This window comes from Gorilla gorilla, chromosome 1 (genome assembly GCF_029281585.2).
Source record: "Gorilla gorilla gorilla isolate KB3781 chromosome 1, NHGRI_mGorGor1-v2.1_pri, whole genome shotgun sequence".
NCBI lineage: Eukaryota > Metazoa > Chordata > Mammalia > Primates > Hominidae > Gorilla > Gorilla gorilla.
The window spans coordinates 51,504,481-51,521,028 of NC_073224.2; the positions used below are offsets into that span (position 1 = coordinate 51,504,481).

The following is a 16,548-nucleotide window of genomic DNA, read 5'->3' on the forward strand; positions in this document are numbered from 1 at the left end:
AACCTCAAAGACAACTAAGTGGATCTAGCAGGAATAACCAACAGCCAAATTACCATCACCAAGGCTGAGCTGTTTCCCTGGACCGTGAGCCCCTATCTGTCCCCCGCTCCCTTTGGGGCTTGAGGTCTCCTACTTTCTTGGGGCGGGGCTGGGGTGAGCCTCTCCAGGACAGCTGAGGAACTTTAGCTGCCTCCAGGGTGTTTTGGTAACTCAACCCTGCCAGGGCTGCTCTGGTCCGAAAGCCAGCTGGTGAGTTCTAAACAATGGCAGGGGGTGTGGGGAGTGGGGGAGGCTTATGAATTAAAAATAGATGCTAGTAACCGCCAGGGATCTTGCAGAGAGCATGTGGGGCTGTGTTTACTAGGGAGAGAAGAATACCTCCTATTCATGCCCAGAGATCAGGGCAGAACCACTACTGCTTCTCACACCAGCCCAGGGCCTCTGGGTCTGGGGGAGTCAGCTGACAGAGCAGGGTTTACCGATGGCTGGAAGACCTTTTTCCTCTGTGACAGGGAAGCAACCTTTCTCTCCTCAGGACCCCCAGGGCCGCGCCCATTCCTGGAAGGACAGCTCCAGGTCAGGAAATCTATGCAACTGAAGGGGAAATGGCAACCAAGAGATAAAATCATCCCGCTCGGGCTGAGGCAAACCTGCTCTCCATAGACTTTGCATAAAATGGTCCCCAGCCGGGTTCAGTGACGTCACCTCTCAGATGAGTCTTGGGTACAGACTAGGATCCCTTGTCTCCCTGCCAAGACCTAGCTGGGTGCCATAGGCAAGCAGTCTCTTGATTCCTCTAGGCCTTAGTCTATTCATCTGTAAAATGGAGATAACACCTGCTCTGCCAACTTCACAGGTATGTTATAAAGATCAACCAGGCCATACACCTAACAAAGCTGAGGGTTCTAAAGAAGGATATAAAATAGTCACAAGAACAACCATTTCCCCCGTGATCACCCTGAACCCAGGGAACCGTCCCCTCATCAGATCACCCAAAGTGTCTGGGTCTCGTCTTCCATAAGCAGCAAAAAAAGAGTTCCTCCCTCCCATCTGGATATCTTGGGCACAGTGAGCCACATGGCAGAGCCCCACAGAGAAGCTCCCCAGCTAATGAGCCTGCCCCACTTCCCCCAGGCCCCTGCAAACATCCACAGTCCTTCACCAGCTTCCGACAGTGCCCACGGCCCACCCCAATGTCTTCCCCCTGCTCAGGAGGTCTTCATGGGAGCCCTAGGCAACCAAAGACAGCAAGGTTCACGTTTTCCCTCCTCATAAAATAGCTGCATACCAGAGACTCCTGCTTGACAGGATTTTTCTAATTTGATTTTTAAAATGTATTCATTGACTCACCCATGAGAGGTGGGCCTGGCTGCCTCTACACGCAGAGTGTCTGCTCATTAAGGGCTGAACAACCTGGTTCATTCTGCTGGGCTCCTCCAGCTCTCAATTTCACAAAGCCACGCCACCCTTTTAGCCAACGCGTGCAGAGCTCCTCACTCTGAGAACAGACTTCTCCCCAGTGGAGGCTAGGCTTGCAAATGGTTCAGTCCCATCATTTTAAATACTATCTATATGCTGACAACTCCCAAATTTATGCCTCTAGCTTGGATCTCTCCCCAGAACTCCAGACTCGTACAGCTGACTGCTTATTTGGCATTTCCACGTGGATGTTTAATAGCCACTTCAAACTGAAGGTACCCCAAACCTAGCTCTGATTTCTGCCCCCACCCCCCACCCCCACCTCACACCCCTTGCCAGGTACTCATTCTATTTGCCATCTTCTTTGACTCAGTTATTGGCCATTTCTTCTTTCTGGCTGCCAGGCCGCAAATCTGTGAACCACATTTGACTTCTCTCTTTCTGTCATGCCCATATAGAATCATCAGAAACCTTTGTGGCTTGATCTTTGAAACCAATCCAGAATACAGCTACTCCGCCCCACCTCCAGGGTAGTTCAACAGCTTCTGAACCAGATGCCCTGCTCGTGCCCGCCCCGTTCACAGCACTTAGGGAGGCTGAGGAAAGCCAGATCACCTGAGGTCAGGAGTTTGAGACCAGCCTGGCCAACATGGTGAAACCCCATCTCTACTAAAAATACAAAAATTAGCCGGGCGAGGTGGTGAGTGCCTGTAATCCCAGCTATTCGGGAGGCTGAGGCAGGAGAATCACTTGAACCCAGGAGGTGGAGGTTGCAGTGAGCCGAGATGGATGACAAAGTAAGACTCTGTCTCAAAAAAAAAAAAAAAAATGGGGATATCTTCACCTGGCTTAGCTATCTCACAGGATTGCTTTAATGAATTCATGAAATGATGTCTACAAAAGCACTTTCTACATTGGAAAAGTGCAAAACCAAACCTGAGCTGCTATACAGTGCCAGGCACATGGCATACACACAAATGCTTGTTGAATGAATGAACATCCAAACATTTTCAAACGTAAACATGCACAAGAACTTGAGAAACAGTCTGTGTTGATGAGAGGACAATTTAAAACTGTACGTGGAGATGGATCTGCTCTGGTGATCATCTAAGGTAAAAACAACTTTATATCTGAGTTTCCCTTGGAACTCTGACGCTGGAAAATCCACGGGGCCTCACATCCCCCAAATGTAGAACTGTTTGGTCTTCCATCCTGTCTCCTCTCACTTCCACTTGAACTGTCTTCTCTTTCATCCGCCCTCCCACTGGACCTTCCAGACTCCTCCTTCCACAACAAACAAGCTGCCTCCTGCCCATAGTCAAGCACTTGGGCCCCTGCAGGCTCTTACTGCAGCTCCACTTGCCCTGGAGCCCTCATTAATCGCAGTGATTTTTTCTTCCTCTTCCTCCCTCATTTTGTGCCCTCTGGAGATGGGACCAGCATTCTACTGTACTCAGTGTTGCTTCAGCCTGGCCTTCGAGGTCCCTGCCATTGCACTCTTCTCCCCCACCCCCCAGTCATCAAAGAGACCTGCTGCCCTCCTTCCTGACCACTGTCCAAGGGGGCATCTCCATGTCATGTGGACAGCCCATCCCACAACCTAGCCTCTCAGCTCTTGCCACTGCAAATTATCTTTCCATTCATTCCTTGTCTGTCATGCTCTACGAGTATACTCTGACCTTTGTCTTCCCTATCCCACCCCCCAAATCATAAACTCCAATGCCCTCTCCTGTCTCTCTCCTCTTTATTCTTAATGTACCTGCTCCCTCACTCCCTCAGTACCCCCATCTCCTTTTCTCCACATTCATCAGCCTTCTCCTATCCCCACCTCCTTCTCTGCTAGCCAAGGTTTCAAGGTCCAACCTTTTGAGCATTCTCTGACCCAAACAAACCCCCAATTCCTTTGTCACCCTTACATGCCCTCCCAGCAACCCCCAACCCTGGATTAGCCTGATAATCGTTCAGCTCTGTTCCTACCCTCTGGCTAGGACCACTAGAGAGAAAACAAATCGCAACCACTAGGGTGCTGCCAGCACAAATTACCAGCCTCTACAACACCAGACAGGTCACCCGTGAGTTCCTGCTCAGAGCCTTGCTCTGCCCCAAGCCAAAGCTTTACTGCCCTCCTCAAGCTAGCCCTTCCCACCTCCCCTCCTGCTCTCAATAAACACTTGCACCTTTGGTTTCTTCCCCCATAGAAAATAAAAACAAAGTAAGAATTCATTTCTGCCTCCCAGAGGTGACTCTTTGCGACCAAGGACGATGCTGACTTCTGGATCTCACACCCTTTCACCTACTCACTGACCTCACCCCAGTGAGAATTCCCCTTCCTCACTGCTATCTTCGATCTCTCCCTAATAGGGACCTCTCCAGCCAGCATGGAGGTGGGCTCAGGTGCTTCCCAACTTAAAAAAAGCAGCAAAACCAGACTGCCTCCACCTGATACCCTCCTTCTTCCCAGCCAAGCTACACACCTGCCTCCACTTCCACCCTCTCCTTAATCCACAGAAACTGGCTTCAGGCCATGGTTCCCAATGACAGCCACTGCTTGCTACTGCCTGTGCACATTTCCAAACCCAGATGTGACCTGCCCCTTCTATGCATTTCACTCGGATTACTTCCTCCTCCTTCAAGCTCATTTTCCTTTTGCTTTGCTGCAAGTTTACTTTTATCCATCTGACTGCTCTCTCTCAGGCTCCTGGTGCTTGGCCTGTCACTTACATGTCAGTTGGGTCTGTCCACAGCCTCCTTCTCATTCGACACATCCTCCTTTGAAGATCACACCCACACCCATGATTTCAACCTCAGCGCCAGCTCCCAGAGCACTGGCCCTGGCCCAGGCCCCTACCCCACAGACCCAATTACCAGCTGGTCCTCCCTAGCTGGACAGCTCCCAAAGGCACTCACAACTCAACAGGTCCAAAACTGAACTCATCACCTTCCCCCCAAAACATGCTCCTTCTCCTGTGATTCTTCAGCTAGAGAATTCCCCCATTTCTAAAGCCACTAAGCCCATAACCTTAGAATCATCCTCTACGCCTCCCTTTCCTTTGCCTCCTATTCACCTTCTCACCTACTACTTCTGACTTTCACTTCCAAATGTTTTCTGCACTTGGCGCCTTCTTTCCATCCCCACTGCTGCAGCCTAGACTACTGCACTAGCTCCAAAGTCTCCTTGACTCCCTTCCCAATCTACTGATTTTTTTTGTTGGTTTTTTCTTTTTTTTTTTGAGACGAAGTCTCGCTCTGTCTCCCAGGCTGGAGTGCAGTGGCTCGATCTTGGCTCACTACAACCTCCGCCTCCCAGGTTCAAGCAATTCTCCTGCCTCAGCCTCCTGAGGAGCTGGGATTACAGTCGCCCACCACCATGCCTGGCTAATTTTTGTACTTTTAGTAGGGATGGGGTTTCACCATGTAGGCCAGAGTGATCTTGAACTCCTGACCTCAAGTGATCCACCCACCTCGGCCTCCCAAAGTTCTGGGATTACAGGTGTGAGCCACGTGCCTGGCCCCAATCTACTCTTTATATTGAGACCTAGAGGAACCTCGTCCTGCTGGTTTCCTGCCTAGCACCCTTTGATAGCCTCACACTACTCCCAGAATCAACATGGCAAGGCCTTTTGTGATGTGGCCTCTGCCTACCTGTCAATCCCCAAAAGTGCTAGATGCTCTGGCCATAATGAACCCCCAGTAGCCCCTAGCACCAGCTTGTGTGCTTTTGTACATACTATGCCCTCCCTTCCCCCTTCCCCTCTCCCAGTTCTTCCCTGGCTAAATTATTCAAGATTCAGCTCAACGGTTTCCTCAAACAGGTCTTTGCCAGCTCCTCGCTCTCTCCTCAAGTCCCCTCTCCCTTGAAGCTCCCATAGCAGCTCCCATCTCTCTGTCCATTCACCCACTTGTACCCCCTCTAGAGTGAGCTCCACAAGGACAGCAACACTGGCTTGTTCATTCTTGTAGCACAACATAAGAATTCAATAGATACTTGTTACATGAATAAAAGAACAAATATATAAATTCATGAAGTGCCAAACTAGCTTTTCTCCTTCCCAAATCACCCTTCATGGATCCCCTATCTTCTTTGGTTGGTGCCAATAGTAAAGATGATACTACGCCAGGCTCTATTCCAAGTATTTTATATATATTAACTCATTTAGTCCTACAACTGTACTATTATTATCCTCATTTTCAATTGGTGAAACAAGCACAAAGAGGTTAACTGAGTAAGTGGCAGAACCGGAGTTGCTTCCAGTCTGTGCTTTAAACTACTATACCTATTGCCTCTTGATAGCCCATTTAAGGAAAACAAGTCAACATTAATATCAGCATGAGCAAAACACAATTTTGAAAAACAGCCCTAAGGAAACAAAAATTAGCCATCCTGGGAATCTCTTGTTTTTGGCCTAGTCATACCCGACTCCTTTAACCAAGGCAGATAACTCTGCAGACGGTGGGGTGTCAGTATCTGCCAGGGAGGGCCCCTGGCTCAGCTCCCCAGGTCTCAAGGCCCCTCAGCGGATGGCCCTTGCCTCTGAGTCTCCCCCTGCCCCAGAAGGCCCATCTCACCTTGTCCCCGATGCCTTCGGCCTCCTCAGCCAGGAGGTACACGTTGCTGCCGTCGGCCAGCAGCAGAGCAGTGTCGGTGGTGGAGGAAGAGCGGGGACGGCACTGGTGCTGGTGCAGGATGGCGGCCAGGCTGCTGTCCTGGGGGGCCTTGCGCAGCAGGTGAGGGCTGCCACGCTGGGGCTCCAGGGAGCTACTCTTGGTGCGCCGGCTGCTGCTCCCGCTGCTGCCGCCCCCACTGCTGCTGTGCAGGCTGGCGCCCCGCTTGATGGAGGGCCGGGAGCGGATCTGCTGCAGCACACGGTTGAAGGCGGTGGGCCGGGCGGGCAGATCGTGCAGGGACATGGCATAGGAGACGCGGTGCATCTCCGGAGAGCGCTCCTTCTCATCTGGGGAGTCATGGTCGGACATACCCTGCTGCTGCTGCTGCTGCTGGGAATCCTGAGACGTCTGGTGCTCCCTTTCCCGAGACCGACGGCGGCTGTGGAACAGGTGCTTCAGACCGTGGCCAAACATGGAGCCCTCTGACAGCTGCTGGATTTTCTTAAGGGGGAGAGATGAAGAATCCTGGTGAGTGGAAAGCTCTTGATTGCCTAGTCAGTAGGGGGGTGAAGGTGAAGGGTCTGTCCTTGGTAGACTGGCATAGCTAATGCAGCCATCTGAACCTGGAAGATCTCTGTGGATGGCCTGTCGTGCATAAAGGGTCACTTTGCGAAAAGGTGGCAACCCAGACCCATCCTTTCATTCCGAAAGAAATGTGCCCCCACGGTTTTCCACGGGACATTCCTAATCAAAATGAAGGTTCAGAGTTTCTAGGAATGATGCTCTCAGGGCTTCAGTCTGGGGCTTAATGGCATACACAGGTAGCACTTGGCTCATGGGGTTGTATCCCTCTAGATTGATCCCCACCCCCAGTCCTTCCCTCCTTCCAAGTTAGACAACCCTTCAAGCTGTACTAGTTCTTTCAGGCCAAGCATCGATTTCCAAAGTTGCCTAATTCCAACATTCCCCCAGGAAAATCAGGGTCGTACAATCAAGTTATACTGTTGTAGCAGACACTGCTAATTGCCTACCCAATATCTATTTTTCTTTCTTACCAACCAAACTGCAAGGACTTAACTCACCTTGCTAAAAATTCCTGCTTCATCAGACTCCCTTGCAGCTAGGTGTAGCCACATGACACAGTTTGGGCCAACGAAAAGCAAGGTGAGAGCTTCTGGGAGCACTTTTGCTTTCCTGATAAAGGCACTGGCCCTTCCCAAATCTTCCCATCCGGAATGGGAACGTAGTGCCTGGAGATGCAGTGGCTGTTCTGCAACCACAAGGTGACATGGTTGATGATGAGGGTCTGCACACAGATGATGGAGCCCAAGGGACAGGCCTGGGAACTTGAAGGTCTATGGAGCCACCAAACCAGTTGTGAACACCTATCCTGGGATTCTTGTTGCATGAAATAAACCCATCTTTGTCTACACAACTCTAGTATGATTTTCTGTTATTTGCAACCAATTTCATTCCTGATATGGTTGGCAATGAAATAAACTTTACTTCTATGAGCAAACCTTGTGACATAGTAATGTGACCAATTCTTTAGCATACACATCAGAACAAGCTATCCAAATGAGTGTCTTTCCCCTTAGACCCAAAGCATAGAGGCCCTGCAACCCGGTGCTGCCCAGGCCACAGCCTTTCCTCTTAGCCCTGTTGCTGAGATTCTCCAGCTGCTCTTCCGGCAAGACTGCTCACAGAGGGGCAGCTGGATGGCCTGCCAGGGCGAGCAACTGTGGTATAATTCCAGACAGCTGCTTCTGTCAGGGGACGGCTTATCCGGCCAGGTTGAGCCCTCTATGAGAGCTTTGGAGCCGTCGGAAGGAGGGGTGAGACTTGGAGGACCAGGAGACACCTCACATTCTGCAGCTCCTTAGAGGAAAACTCAGGACCCAGCCATTTGGGACTCAATGAGCCATAGCAGGATTTCCTGTGAGGAACAACCCACCATCTTACCAGCCTGCCTCAGTCATTTAAAAAATGTTCCAAAAAATTACACAGACTGGATTTTCTTTTTTTTTTTCCCTAGAAACAAACTTACAGAGCAGAAAATCTAGACCATATAGAAACCAAGAAAAAGCAACCTGACATCCTCTAAATGAGCTGACCCCACTCTTAGGTTACTTTACAACTCAGCCTTGAGTTTGTGCAGCTGGCTGCACTTACAGCGGGATACAAATAACTGTACTATTATGTATTTGTGTAAAATTTTAGGATTTTCATTTTTCACCTCATTTGAGTATCCCCAGAATCCTTAAAGTAGGTGAGGCCCTTACATCACCCATTTTTACAGACCAGATAAATTACATCATCACAACTCATCACGAACTAACGGTTTTTCGTTTCAAAGGAGATTTGTATTCTGCATTATCCCATTGATTCTCCTAAATAGTAACAAAAGCAACAACGGGAACATCTCCATTTAGAGAAGAGGAAATTAAGGCTACCATGATTCCTTCTCAAGAACTGAATTCTGGGGCAGCCCTCGAGATGTTAAGTTACACAATGCCAGCTTTTCCCACAGGAGTTACCATCTCCTGGGGGCCAGCTTGAGGCAGGGTCACAAGGCTCACCTGAATCTGTGCTGGGGAGAACCAAGATGTCAACTCTGCCATGGACTTGGAACAGGCCAGATCCTGCAGCCTTCAGACCAGGCACCTGCCAGGACACCTCCCCCTTCCCCAGGCCCAAGCTGATGCGAGACCTCCCTCCAGACACTGTGATGGGGCCAGCTGGCTCTGGCATTTGCCCAGCTGCCTCTGCCAAATGGTCACATTCCATAATACGAATTATCTTTCTAGTGTTCTATTCCAGGTCCCTTCCTCTTCTCCCCCCATTCCTAAACTGGCTTCTCCAACACTGAGGATCCACTCAGGCAGAAAGAGTTTCCCTTCTAAACACTTCAGCAGAGGTCCTAGAGTTCTGAGGCATTTCCTCTCCCCTATCCCCGGGAGGCCGGTGGAGGTGCTGGGGAGAGCTACGGTGGCCACCGATGTCTGCCATATTGCCTTGGAGCCTAAAATCCTTGGTCAATTTACTTTTAAAATTTATACAACAGCATTTTGCAAAGTGCGTTCCGATTTATACTGTCATTATAATCTGACACTAGCCTAATCTCAGGAGCTAGGAATGTGAGATGTCATAGCATCAGTCTCTATTTTGCAGATGAAGAAACGGAGGCACAGCATAGCTAAGTGGCTCATCCAAGCCACACAGAGAAACCCCCGACTTCTAATTGAATTTACCTTCATGGGCCCATACACTGATTTCAAGACTTAAGATTTCAAGACTCAAGATTTAAAGTAGATAGGGTATTTGCATGTGTCCCAGAATAGTATCAGAGGCAGGAGCAAAACAAAAATGCCTGGGTCAAGGGTTGTTAGGTCCCCTGAACTGCAGTTGTGACCTGCCCATCCCATGTTATAGGACAAGACCTTCAACTATAAAGTCTTTACTTCCCACCTCCCTGAGCTGTCCTGCAGCTGAAGGAAACCTAGGGAAAGTGACCAGGAGACCCCAGGACCTTTGCCCCAGCAGACCGAGGAATCTATTAAAGTCTGTGGCAGGCAGGAGGGAAATAACAAAAAGGAAGTCAAAGAACAATATGCAGAGAGAGGAGATTACTCCAAATGAACGGGTTTTTCCTCACTGATAAGGTGCGAGGCGGGAACAGCAAAGTGACGCAAGGGCTGGGCCGCTTCTGCATGTGGGTGTCAGGGAGGAGATGGTTAAGGAGTTTTGACATAACACAGTAAGTGTTTAAAAAAAAAAAAAACTCAGCACATACACATAACCAGCTACAAGTTTCAGAAGTGAGGAAAACCATGGTGACTAGCTTAAGGGAACTTAGCCGCCAACGCAGCAGAAAGCACCACCTGCTCTGACTAACAGGTTCCAGCTCCTAAAATGTCACTTGCTTTTCCACATTGACTTTTGCTTTTCCCTGGCTGCCAGAAACCATTTTGGTGGCCAAATGAAGCCATGCATTAGAGAGCTGAGATGCTTCAGAGTTAGAGGTGGCAAAGAAACAGGGCTTTCATGATCTGTAAGACCGAAGCAAGAAGTGCCGTCCCCAGAACTGGCCATAAGGTAGTCAGAAAGGAGAGCCTCCCAGGGTGAGGTGCCCTGGGGAAGGAAGTGAGGGGAGTTGGCTGTCCCTCCCCTGGAACTATCTGAAAGGGCAGGAAGGGCCCCATCTCCTTGGGTGGCATTGTCCTTTCAGGAAGAAAGGGAGGACTAGATGGCTTCTGAAAGATCCTTCCTGAGAAGGCTGTGGTTTCTGAACAGTTGGGCTTCATCCGTCTTTCTCCCTGGGTGTGGGTCCCCCAAAGGGGAAGTTTGCTCCAAAATCTGCAAACACAGCTGCATGAATACAAAACTAAAATGCCTTGGGGTACAGTGTCATTGGCACCATCTGGTTAAAAATGACCAAAAGTGGTTTCTAATTTTTACAGGTCCGTGTGTTCTCAACAAATCCCAGGAAAGCTTAAAGTCATACTAATCTATAGCTAATTATCCCACCTGGCAGCTGACTGCATAGCCCTTCCTCCTACCTGGGTTTGAAACTCCTTCTGCCCTACCAACAGTTTGGCTGTGAGGGTTCAGTGGGGTGACTGGGTCACCCTTAGCCTTTGCCAGCCTAGGTCGCCAACGTTCCTCTATTTATAGGGTCTCTATGGAAACAGGGCCAGCATTAGAGAACTAATCACTGTAAAAACCCACAGAGTTCTACTCTTAGGATCCAAAGTGGATTGAAGAAGTCTCCAATTGCCCTTAAGAAGCTCTGGGTGGGGAGCCTGAGCGGGAGCAGGAGAGGAACCATTACCCCAGGTTTGGCGCTGATGATCACAGTGGTGTACAGTAGGCAGCTGCAACTGTTCAGGCCCACTTGGAGTTTCTGCTGGAAACCCAGTGATGAAAGATTTTTGGAATCATTTATTTATTCCCCAGCCTCACAGATGAAATTAAAAAAAAAAAACTCAACTCATGGGCACATGGGCAAATAATTCCCCCATTCTCAATTTTATTTTGATTCCTCTTTCCTTTATTGCTTAGAGAATTCAGCCTGGAGCCAAAGCAAGTGGGAAAAGGTCAGCTCATCCACCATGTCTTTAGGCAGAACTGATTCAGCACACACCAACATAGAAGACTTTTATTAAAGTTCCCAGCATGGCGTGCCCTCTCTCTGCCTCTTTGCATCCTACCCATCCTTCACCACCTCGCCACTCCATAAAGCCCTCTCTGATCACACCAGTCTGCAGCGATCTCGCCCTGCTCTGAACACATAAGCGCTCATTATCTGCACCACTCATTTTGCAATTAATCATTTACTGCCTTGTGACATCGCTTCTAGTGCTCTGTCTGACTGTTATCCAACTTCTCACCTGCTGATGGATGGAACCCTTGATGACAATATGAGTGACTGGACAGCAGGAGCTATAGCGCCTACATCTCTGTGTCCCTAACATTACCTGGCAGAGGCCTCAACACAAACATGGAAGACTGCTATGTAAATTATTTGTTCATTTATTTTCTGAGCAGCCACTATCCAAGTCTCTACAAATCCATCTTACAAAGGAGATTTTAATCCTTAGATGACTACCTTTTCCAAAGACATAACCTTTCACAAAGAATTTCAAATGCTCCAACAGCCTTTTCTTGTGTCTAACTCAGATTTCTCCTGCTGCAGTTTAAACCCTCTTCTCACTCTATTATCTTAGTAACCGCCAAGATTGAGTTGGCTTGGAAGGAGATGAACACAGACCAAGGAGCCAGAATGTATGTGATGTCTTCACAAATGGCTTAGGGAGGGCTTGGGAGGGGGCTCATGTCCTTACAGCCAGATTTGTTTTCCCTGGTGGACATCACTCAGTTAACCTGGCTGGAATAAGGAAGCCTTTAGTCATTTGGTTTAAAAATAACTATTCTTTTTCTTTTTTTTTTTTTTTTGAGACAGAGTCCTGCTCTGTCGCCTAGGCTGGAGTGCAATGGCGTGATCTCGGTTCACTGCAACCTTTGCCTGCCGGGTTCAAGCAAATCTCCTGCCTCAGCCTCCCGAGCAGCTGGGACTATAGGGGCACACCACCATGCCTGGCTAATTTTTTGTATTTTTAGTAGAGACGGGGTTTCACCATGCTGGCCAGGCTGGTCTCGAACTCCTGACCTCATGACACCCCTGCCTCGGCCTCCCAAAGTGCTGGGATTACAGGCGTGAGCCACCACACCCAGCCGAATAACTGTTTTTCTAGCACAGTCACAAAACATACCTGTTATCCCCCAACAGCTTTGTTCTAACTTCTTACACGAAGAGAGACTTAAGTGTTTGGCTGACAAAGGTGGACCCTGTCCAGCTATGGCCTCATTCCAAAAATGTAGCATGCTAGTAGTCTATGGGGATTTCAAAGGCAGATGCCATTTCTTAAGGGAGAGATGAAAACAGAAATGAGTTTTGAGTTGGCCTTTAAGACCACCACTGAGAAGCTGCCTGAGCCCTTTTCCCCAGCTCCTGATAACCCCACACTTTGAAAATTTCAGCCCAAAATTTAGGTCCTATCAGATATTTCAACTCCTTGCTGAAGGAGATTCTTGTTAATGGGATTGGCAGTGAAGACATAATTAGATACACAAAAAGAAGCACATTCTGTAAATACTGAGCCTGCCAGACAGTTCCCACTAGAACAACTAGGGCAGCTGGGAATTAATCTAGAACTCAATATGTGGCAGGAGAACAGGGAGTTTCGTTTGCCACATGCTTTCCCATCGGTCACCAGTTCCCCCAGAGCCCACATACAGGGCTGCTCTGAATATTACCTAGGCTGGCGGGGGTCGGGGGGAGGCAATCCTGGGCCTTCCAACCCTCCGCCTGCTTCATATAAGGTGCAAGCGGGACAAAACAGTTAACTTCAGCATTTGCACTACCCTCCATTGTTGCTGATCATTCTAGTCAAACAGGGCAAAGACCCTAAAAAAGCACTTGCTACCTCACTTCCCCCATTTAGAAAGCCCCTCTTCTCTTGTTTGGTAATAAATGTCCCACCCCTTCTTTAAAATCTTGCTCTAGGCCGTGCGCAGTGGCTCACGCTTATAATCCCAGCACTTTGGGAGGCCGAGGAGAGTGGATCACCTGAGGTCAGGAGTTTCAGACCAGCCTGGCAAACATGATGAAACCCCATCTCTACTCAAAATACAAAATTAGCCCGGTGTGGTGGTGCATGCCTATAGTCCCAGCTACTCGGGAGGTTGAGACAGGAGAATCGCTTGAACCCAAGAGGCAGAAGCTGCAGTGAGCCAAGATTGTGCCACTGCACTCCAGCCTGAGACAGAATGAGATTCCATCTCAAAAAAAAAAAATCTTGCTCTAAACCCACCTCTTGCAGAACAACTTTCCTGATTAACCCCCATAAGTTTCTGATTGCACTGCATGATGCTCTAAGTACCCTTTAACTTCTATGTATTTCCATGATGGTTTTCTTACAAGTATTTCATCCTATTTGACCTGGAGATTAGCTGGAGGTGAGGCCAAATAACTAATTTCCCATTTCTTTTTTGTTTGTTTGTTTTGTGTTTTATTTTTGAGAGAGTCTCGCTCTGTCGCCCAGGCTGGAGTGCAGTGGTGCGATCTCGGCTCACTGCAACCTCCGCCTCCCAGGTTCAAGCAATTCTCCTGCCTCAGCCTCCAGAGTAGCTTGGACTACAGGCGCCCGCCACCATGCCTGGCTAATTTTTTTGTATTTTTGGTAGAGATGGGGTTTCACTGTGTTAGCCAGGATGGTCTTGATCTCCTGACCTCATGATCCACCCATCTCGGCCTCCCAAAGTGCTAGGATTACAGGTGTGAGCCACCACGCCTGGCCTCCCATGTCCTTGATTTTAGGCATACTTCAATTCTACCTCCTCTGATAAAACTTATCCCAGGCGTCCGGCTCCCACCTGAGATTGCAGGAATCTTCAAGCCTTAACATATCTACTGGGCCTCAAGATGCAGCAGGCCCTCAGAGAGCCATCGCAACCATCACAACACTCCTGGAGAGCCCCAGGGAACGTACATATCTTCATTCCACCTACGTTCTTATGAAGTAGCTTGTCTTCTCCTTCATTTAAAAAATGAAGAAACTCTCCACTCTCACTGCTTCATTTGACCACCCTTTAAAAAAAAAAAGGAGAAACTGAGACCTATAAATTTTATCAAAACACTGAGCCTTGAAAAAATATATATATAAGAAATAAACAAATAGAAAACAAGCAGGTGCTTCTCGGGAATGTCAGTTTTTTTTTCCTTGACTTGGGTAGACGGGGTGTCTGTTTTGCTTCTGTTATTTAAACTGCGTACATGTTTTCAGGCACTTTTATAAGCATATTTCACAATTTAATTCAGCAGCACCTTTCCTGCTGAAGGTGGTATCTGCTGACTGCATGAACCCTTCTCTAGAGGGCTCTCTGCAGGAGCGCTGAAGGAACACACGCCACTCACAGTGGGAGGAAGCTGCCTGTGACCACCAGGAAAGGCGGAGAGCCAGCAGGGAGAACCACACAGGACTCAGTTGTGACTTTCTCTCAGATATCTGGCTTTGAATTATCTTTCCTGCTCTTCACTAAGTAGGCAGGAAGACCAGTGTATGGTGTGACTGGAACATGAACTGGAACCCAAATGAGTCTTGAGTCAAAAGTGCTTCAAACCAGGAGGGGAATGATGGAATTTGGAGCTCCCCCTTTTTCTTCAGGGAAAGATATTAATACTGCTCAGAAATCTCCGGGGAAATTACTTAAAGGGGCTTTTGTGAGAGGAAAGAGAACCTTAGGGGAAGTCCAGGGGGAAAGCCCATGGCCAGCATCCCCAGACACCTCCTTTCAGGAAAGACTCAATTCTTCCCACTGTGAGAGAGGTGGGGAGGTTGGTAATTTCCTCCCATGCCTTCAGACTTCCATCACATATCAGGATAGAACCAGCTCACTCTTGTGCTTGGCCACTCATCCTGGGCCTCAGAAGTATCTAGCACACGTTGTGTTTTGGTTTTTTTTTTTTTGGTTGTTGTTTTGTGTGTGTGTGTGTGGTTTTTTTTTTGTTTTTTTTTTTTTTTGAGATAGGGTCTTGCTCTGTAGCCCAGGCTGGAGTGCAATGGCATGATCATGGCTCACTGCAGTTTCAACCTCCTGGGCTCAGGCGATCCTCCCACCTCAGTCTCCCAAGTAGCTAGGACTACAGGTGTGTGCCACTGCACTTGGCTAATTTTTGTATTTTTAGTAGAGACAGGATTTTACCATGTTGGCCAGGATGGTCTCAAACTCCTAGCCTCAAGTGATCCACCAACCTCGGCCTACCAAAGTGCTGGGATTACTGGCATGAGCCACCCACCGGTCCCGGCCCGTATGCTGTATTCTTAGCAGGAATGCGTGCTCCCTGTCTGCAGTATTCCCCTAAGCCCCACCTCTCCTCCCATATGCAATGGAACTGGGTTTTCTTGCTGTAGAATTCTGGTGTACTTTTGGTCAGCCAGCACTCTCTGTGGCTTAGCAACCCCAGCATCTCCTCCCAACAAGCAGGGAATCTGTTAGCAGCAAAAGGCTGGGCAATAAGGACAAATGAATCGAAACATGAACTCCAGTGTTTCAACAGGAATCCAAGCTGCAAGTGGCTGAAGAATGGGACTGAATTGTTGCGCTCCTGTTGCGGGATGTCTACTGAGATCTTCCCCGAAGGTCCCACAGGTGTGTGGAACAGTTGAGAAGGCCCTCAATGTATCTGCATGAGCCTCCTGTGAGGCAATGTCCATTTTTAAGTTATTTTTCAATTACAGTTTTAAAATTGCTGCTTAACTACTACTTTTCACTGGCCCTTCCCACCCTATAATCACAGATCCCAGGGCACTGTAGCAGAAATTTACAGTGTACAGTAAGATGGTCCACAGTGCTGAAGGACCAGAGGGAGACCATAGGAGCCCATGAAACCACTAACTGTCACTAAACACCATTCAGATTTCTTTGGCAAAGATAAAAATTCTCTCCTCTTCCAATACCGCCCCAACCTCTACGGAGGTGCTTTACACAGAGTCCTTTATTATTATTATTATTTTTGCCCCTTTCTCAAGATGATTTCTTCCAATGCACTTAATTCATCACAGTGCCTGGAGTTGTCATGAGAAAACAGAAATGGAACTAAGATACCAAAAGTTCTCATCTCCAAAGTTTAAAATGAAAACAAAAGCAAACCAGAACTGCTTATCTGCCTTGACCAAACACAGGTATGAGGTAGGGGAGCATTAAAAATTAAACACCCTTCTGTGGTACCACCATCAAATCTAAAACAAGTCAACTTCTACCCAGTTCCAGAGTCAATAATGGAATTTTCCTATCATTGGAAAACTGTGCCAGCATTGGAAAACAACTTTTCCAGCACTGGAAAGCAAGTTTGGAGGGGCTGGGCATGGTGGCTCACACCTATAATCCCAGCTTTTTGGGAGGATGAGGTGGGAGTTTTGCTTGAGTCCAGGAGTTCAAGACCAGCCTAGGCAATATAGCAAG

At 48.4% G+C, this 16,548-nt stretch overlaps 1 protein-coding gene across 5 annotated transcripts in view; it reads right to left on the reverse strand.

Annotated features, from left to right (window-relative positions):
* Nucleotides 1-16,548, reverse strand: part of TMCC2 (transmembrane and coiled-coil domain family 2) — a 45,380-nt gene that overhangs the window by 25,277 nt on the left and 3,555 nt on the right. Inside the window, exons 2-4 of one of the 5 annotated variants that reach the window (XM_055369438.2) lie at nucleotides 14,095-14,173; nucleotides 7,107-7,294; nucleotides 5,986-6,525 (exon numbers count right to left, since the gene is read on the reverse strand). In XM_055369438.2, coding sequence (XP_055225413.1) covers nucleotides 5,986-6,525; nucleotides 7,107-7,160 — 594 coding nt within the window. In that variant the 5' untranslated portion in view covers nucleotides 7,161-7,294; nucleotides 14,095-14,173. Of the gene's footprint in view, nucleotides 1-1,350; nucleotides 1,608-5,985; nucleotides 6,526-7,106; nucleotides 7,482-14,094; nucleotides 14,174-16,548 lie in introns of those variants that run through there. The other 4 variants (XM_055369452.2, XM_055369445.2, XM_019029504.4 and 1 more) reach the window with 4 other exon arrangements.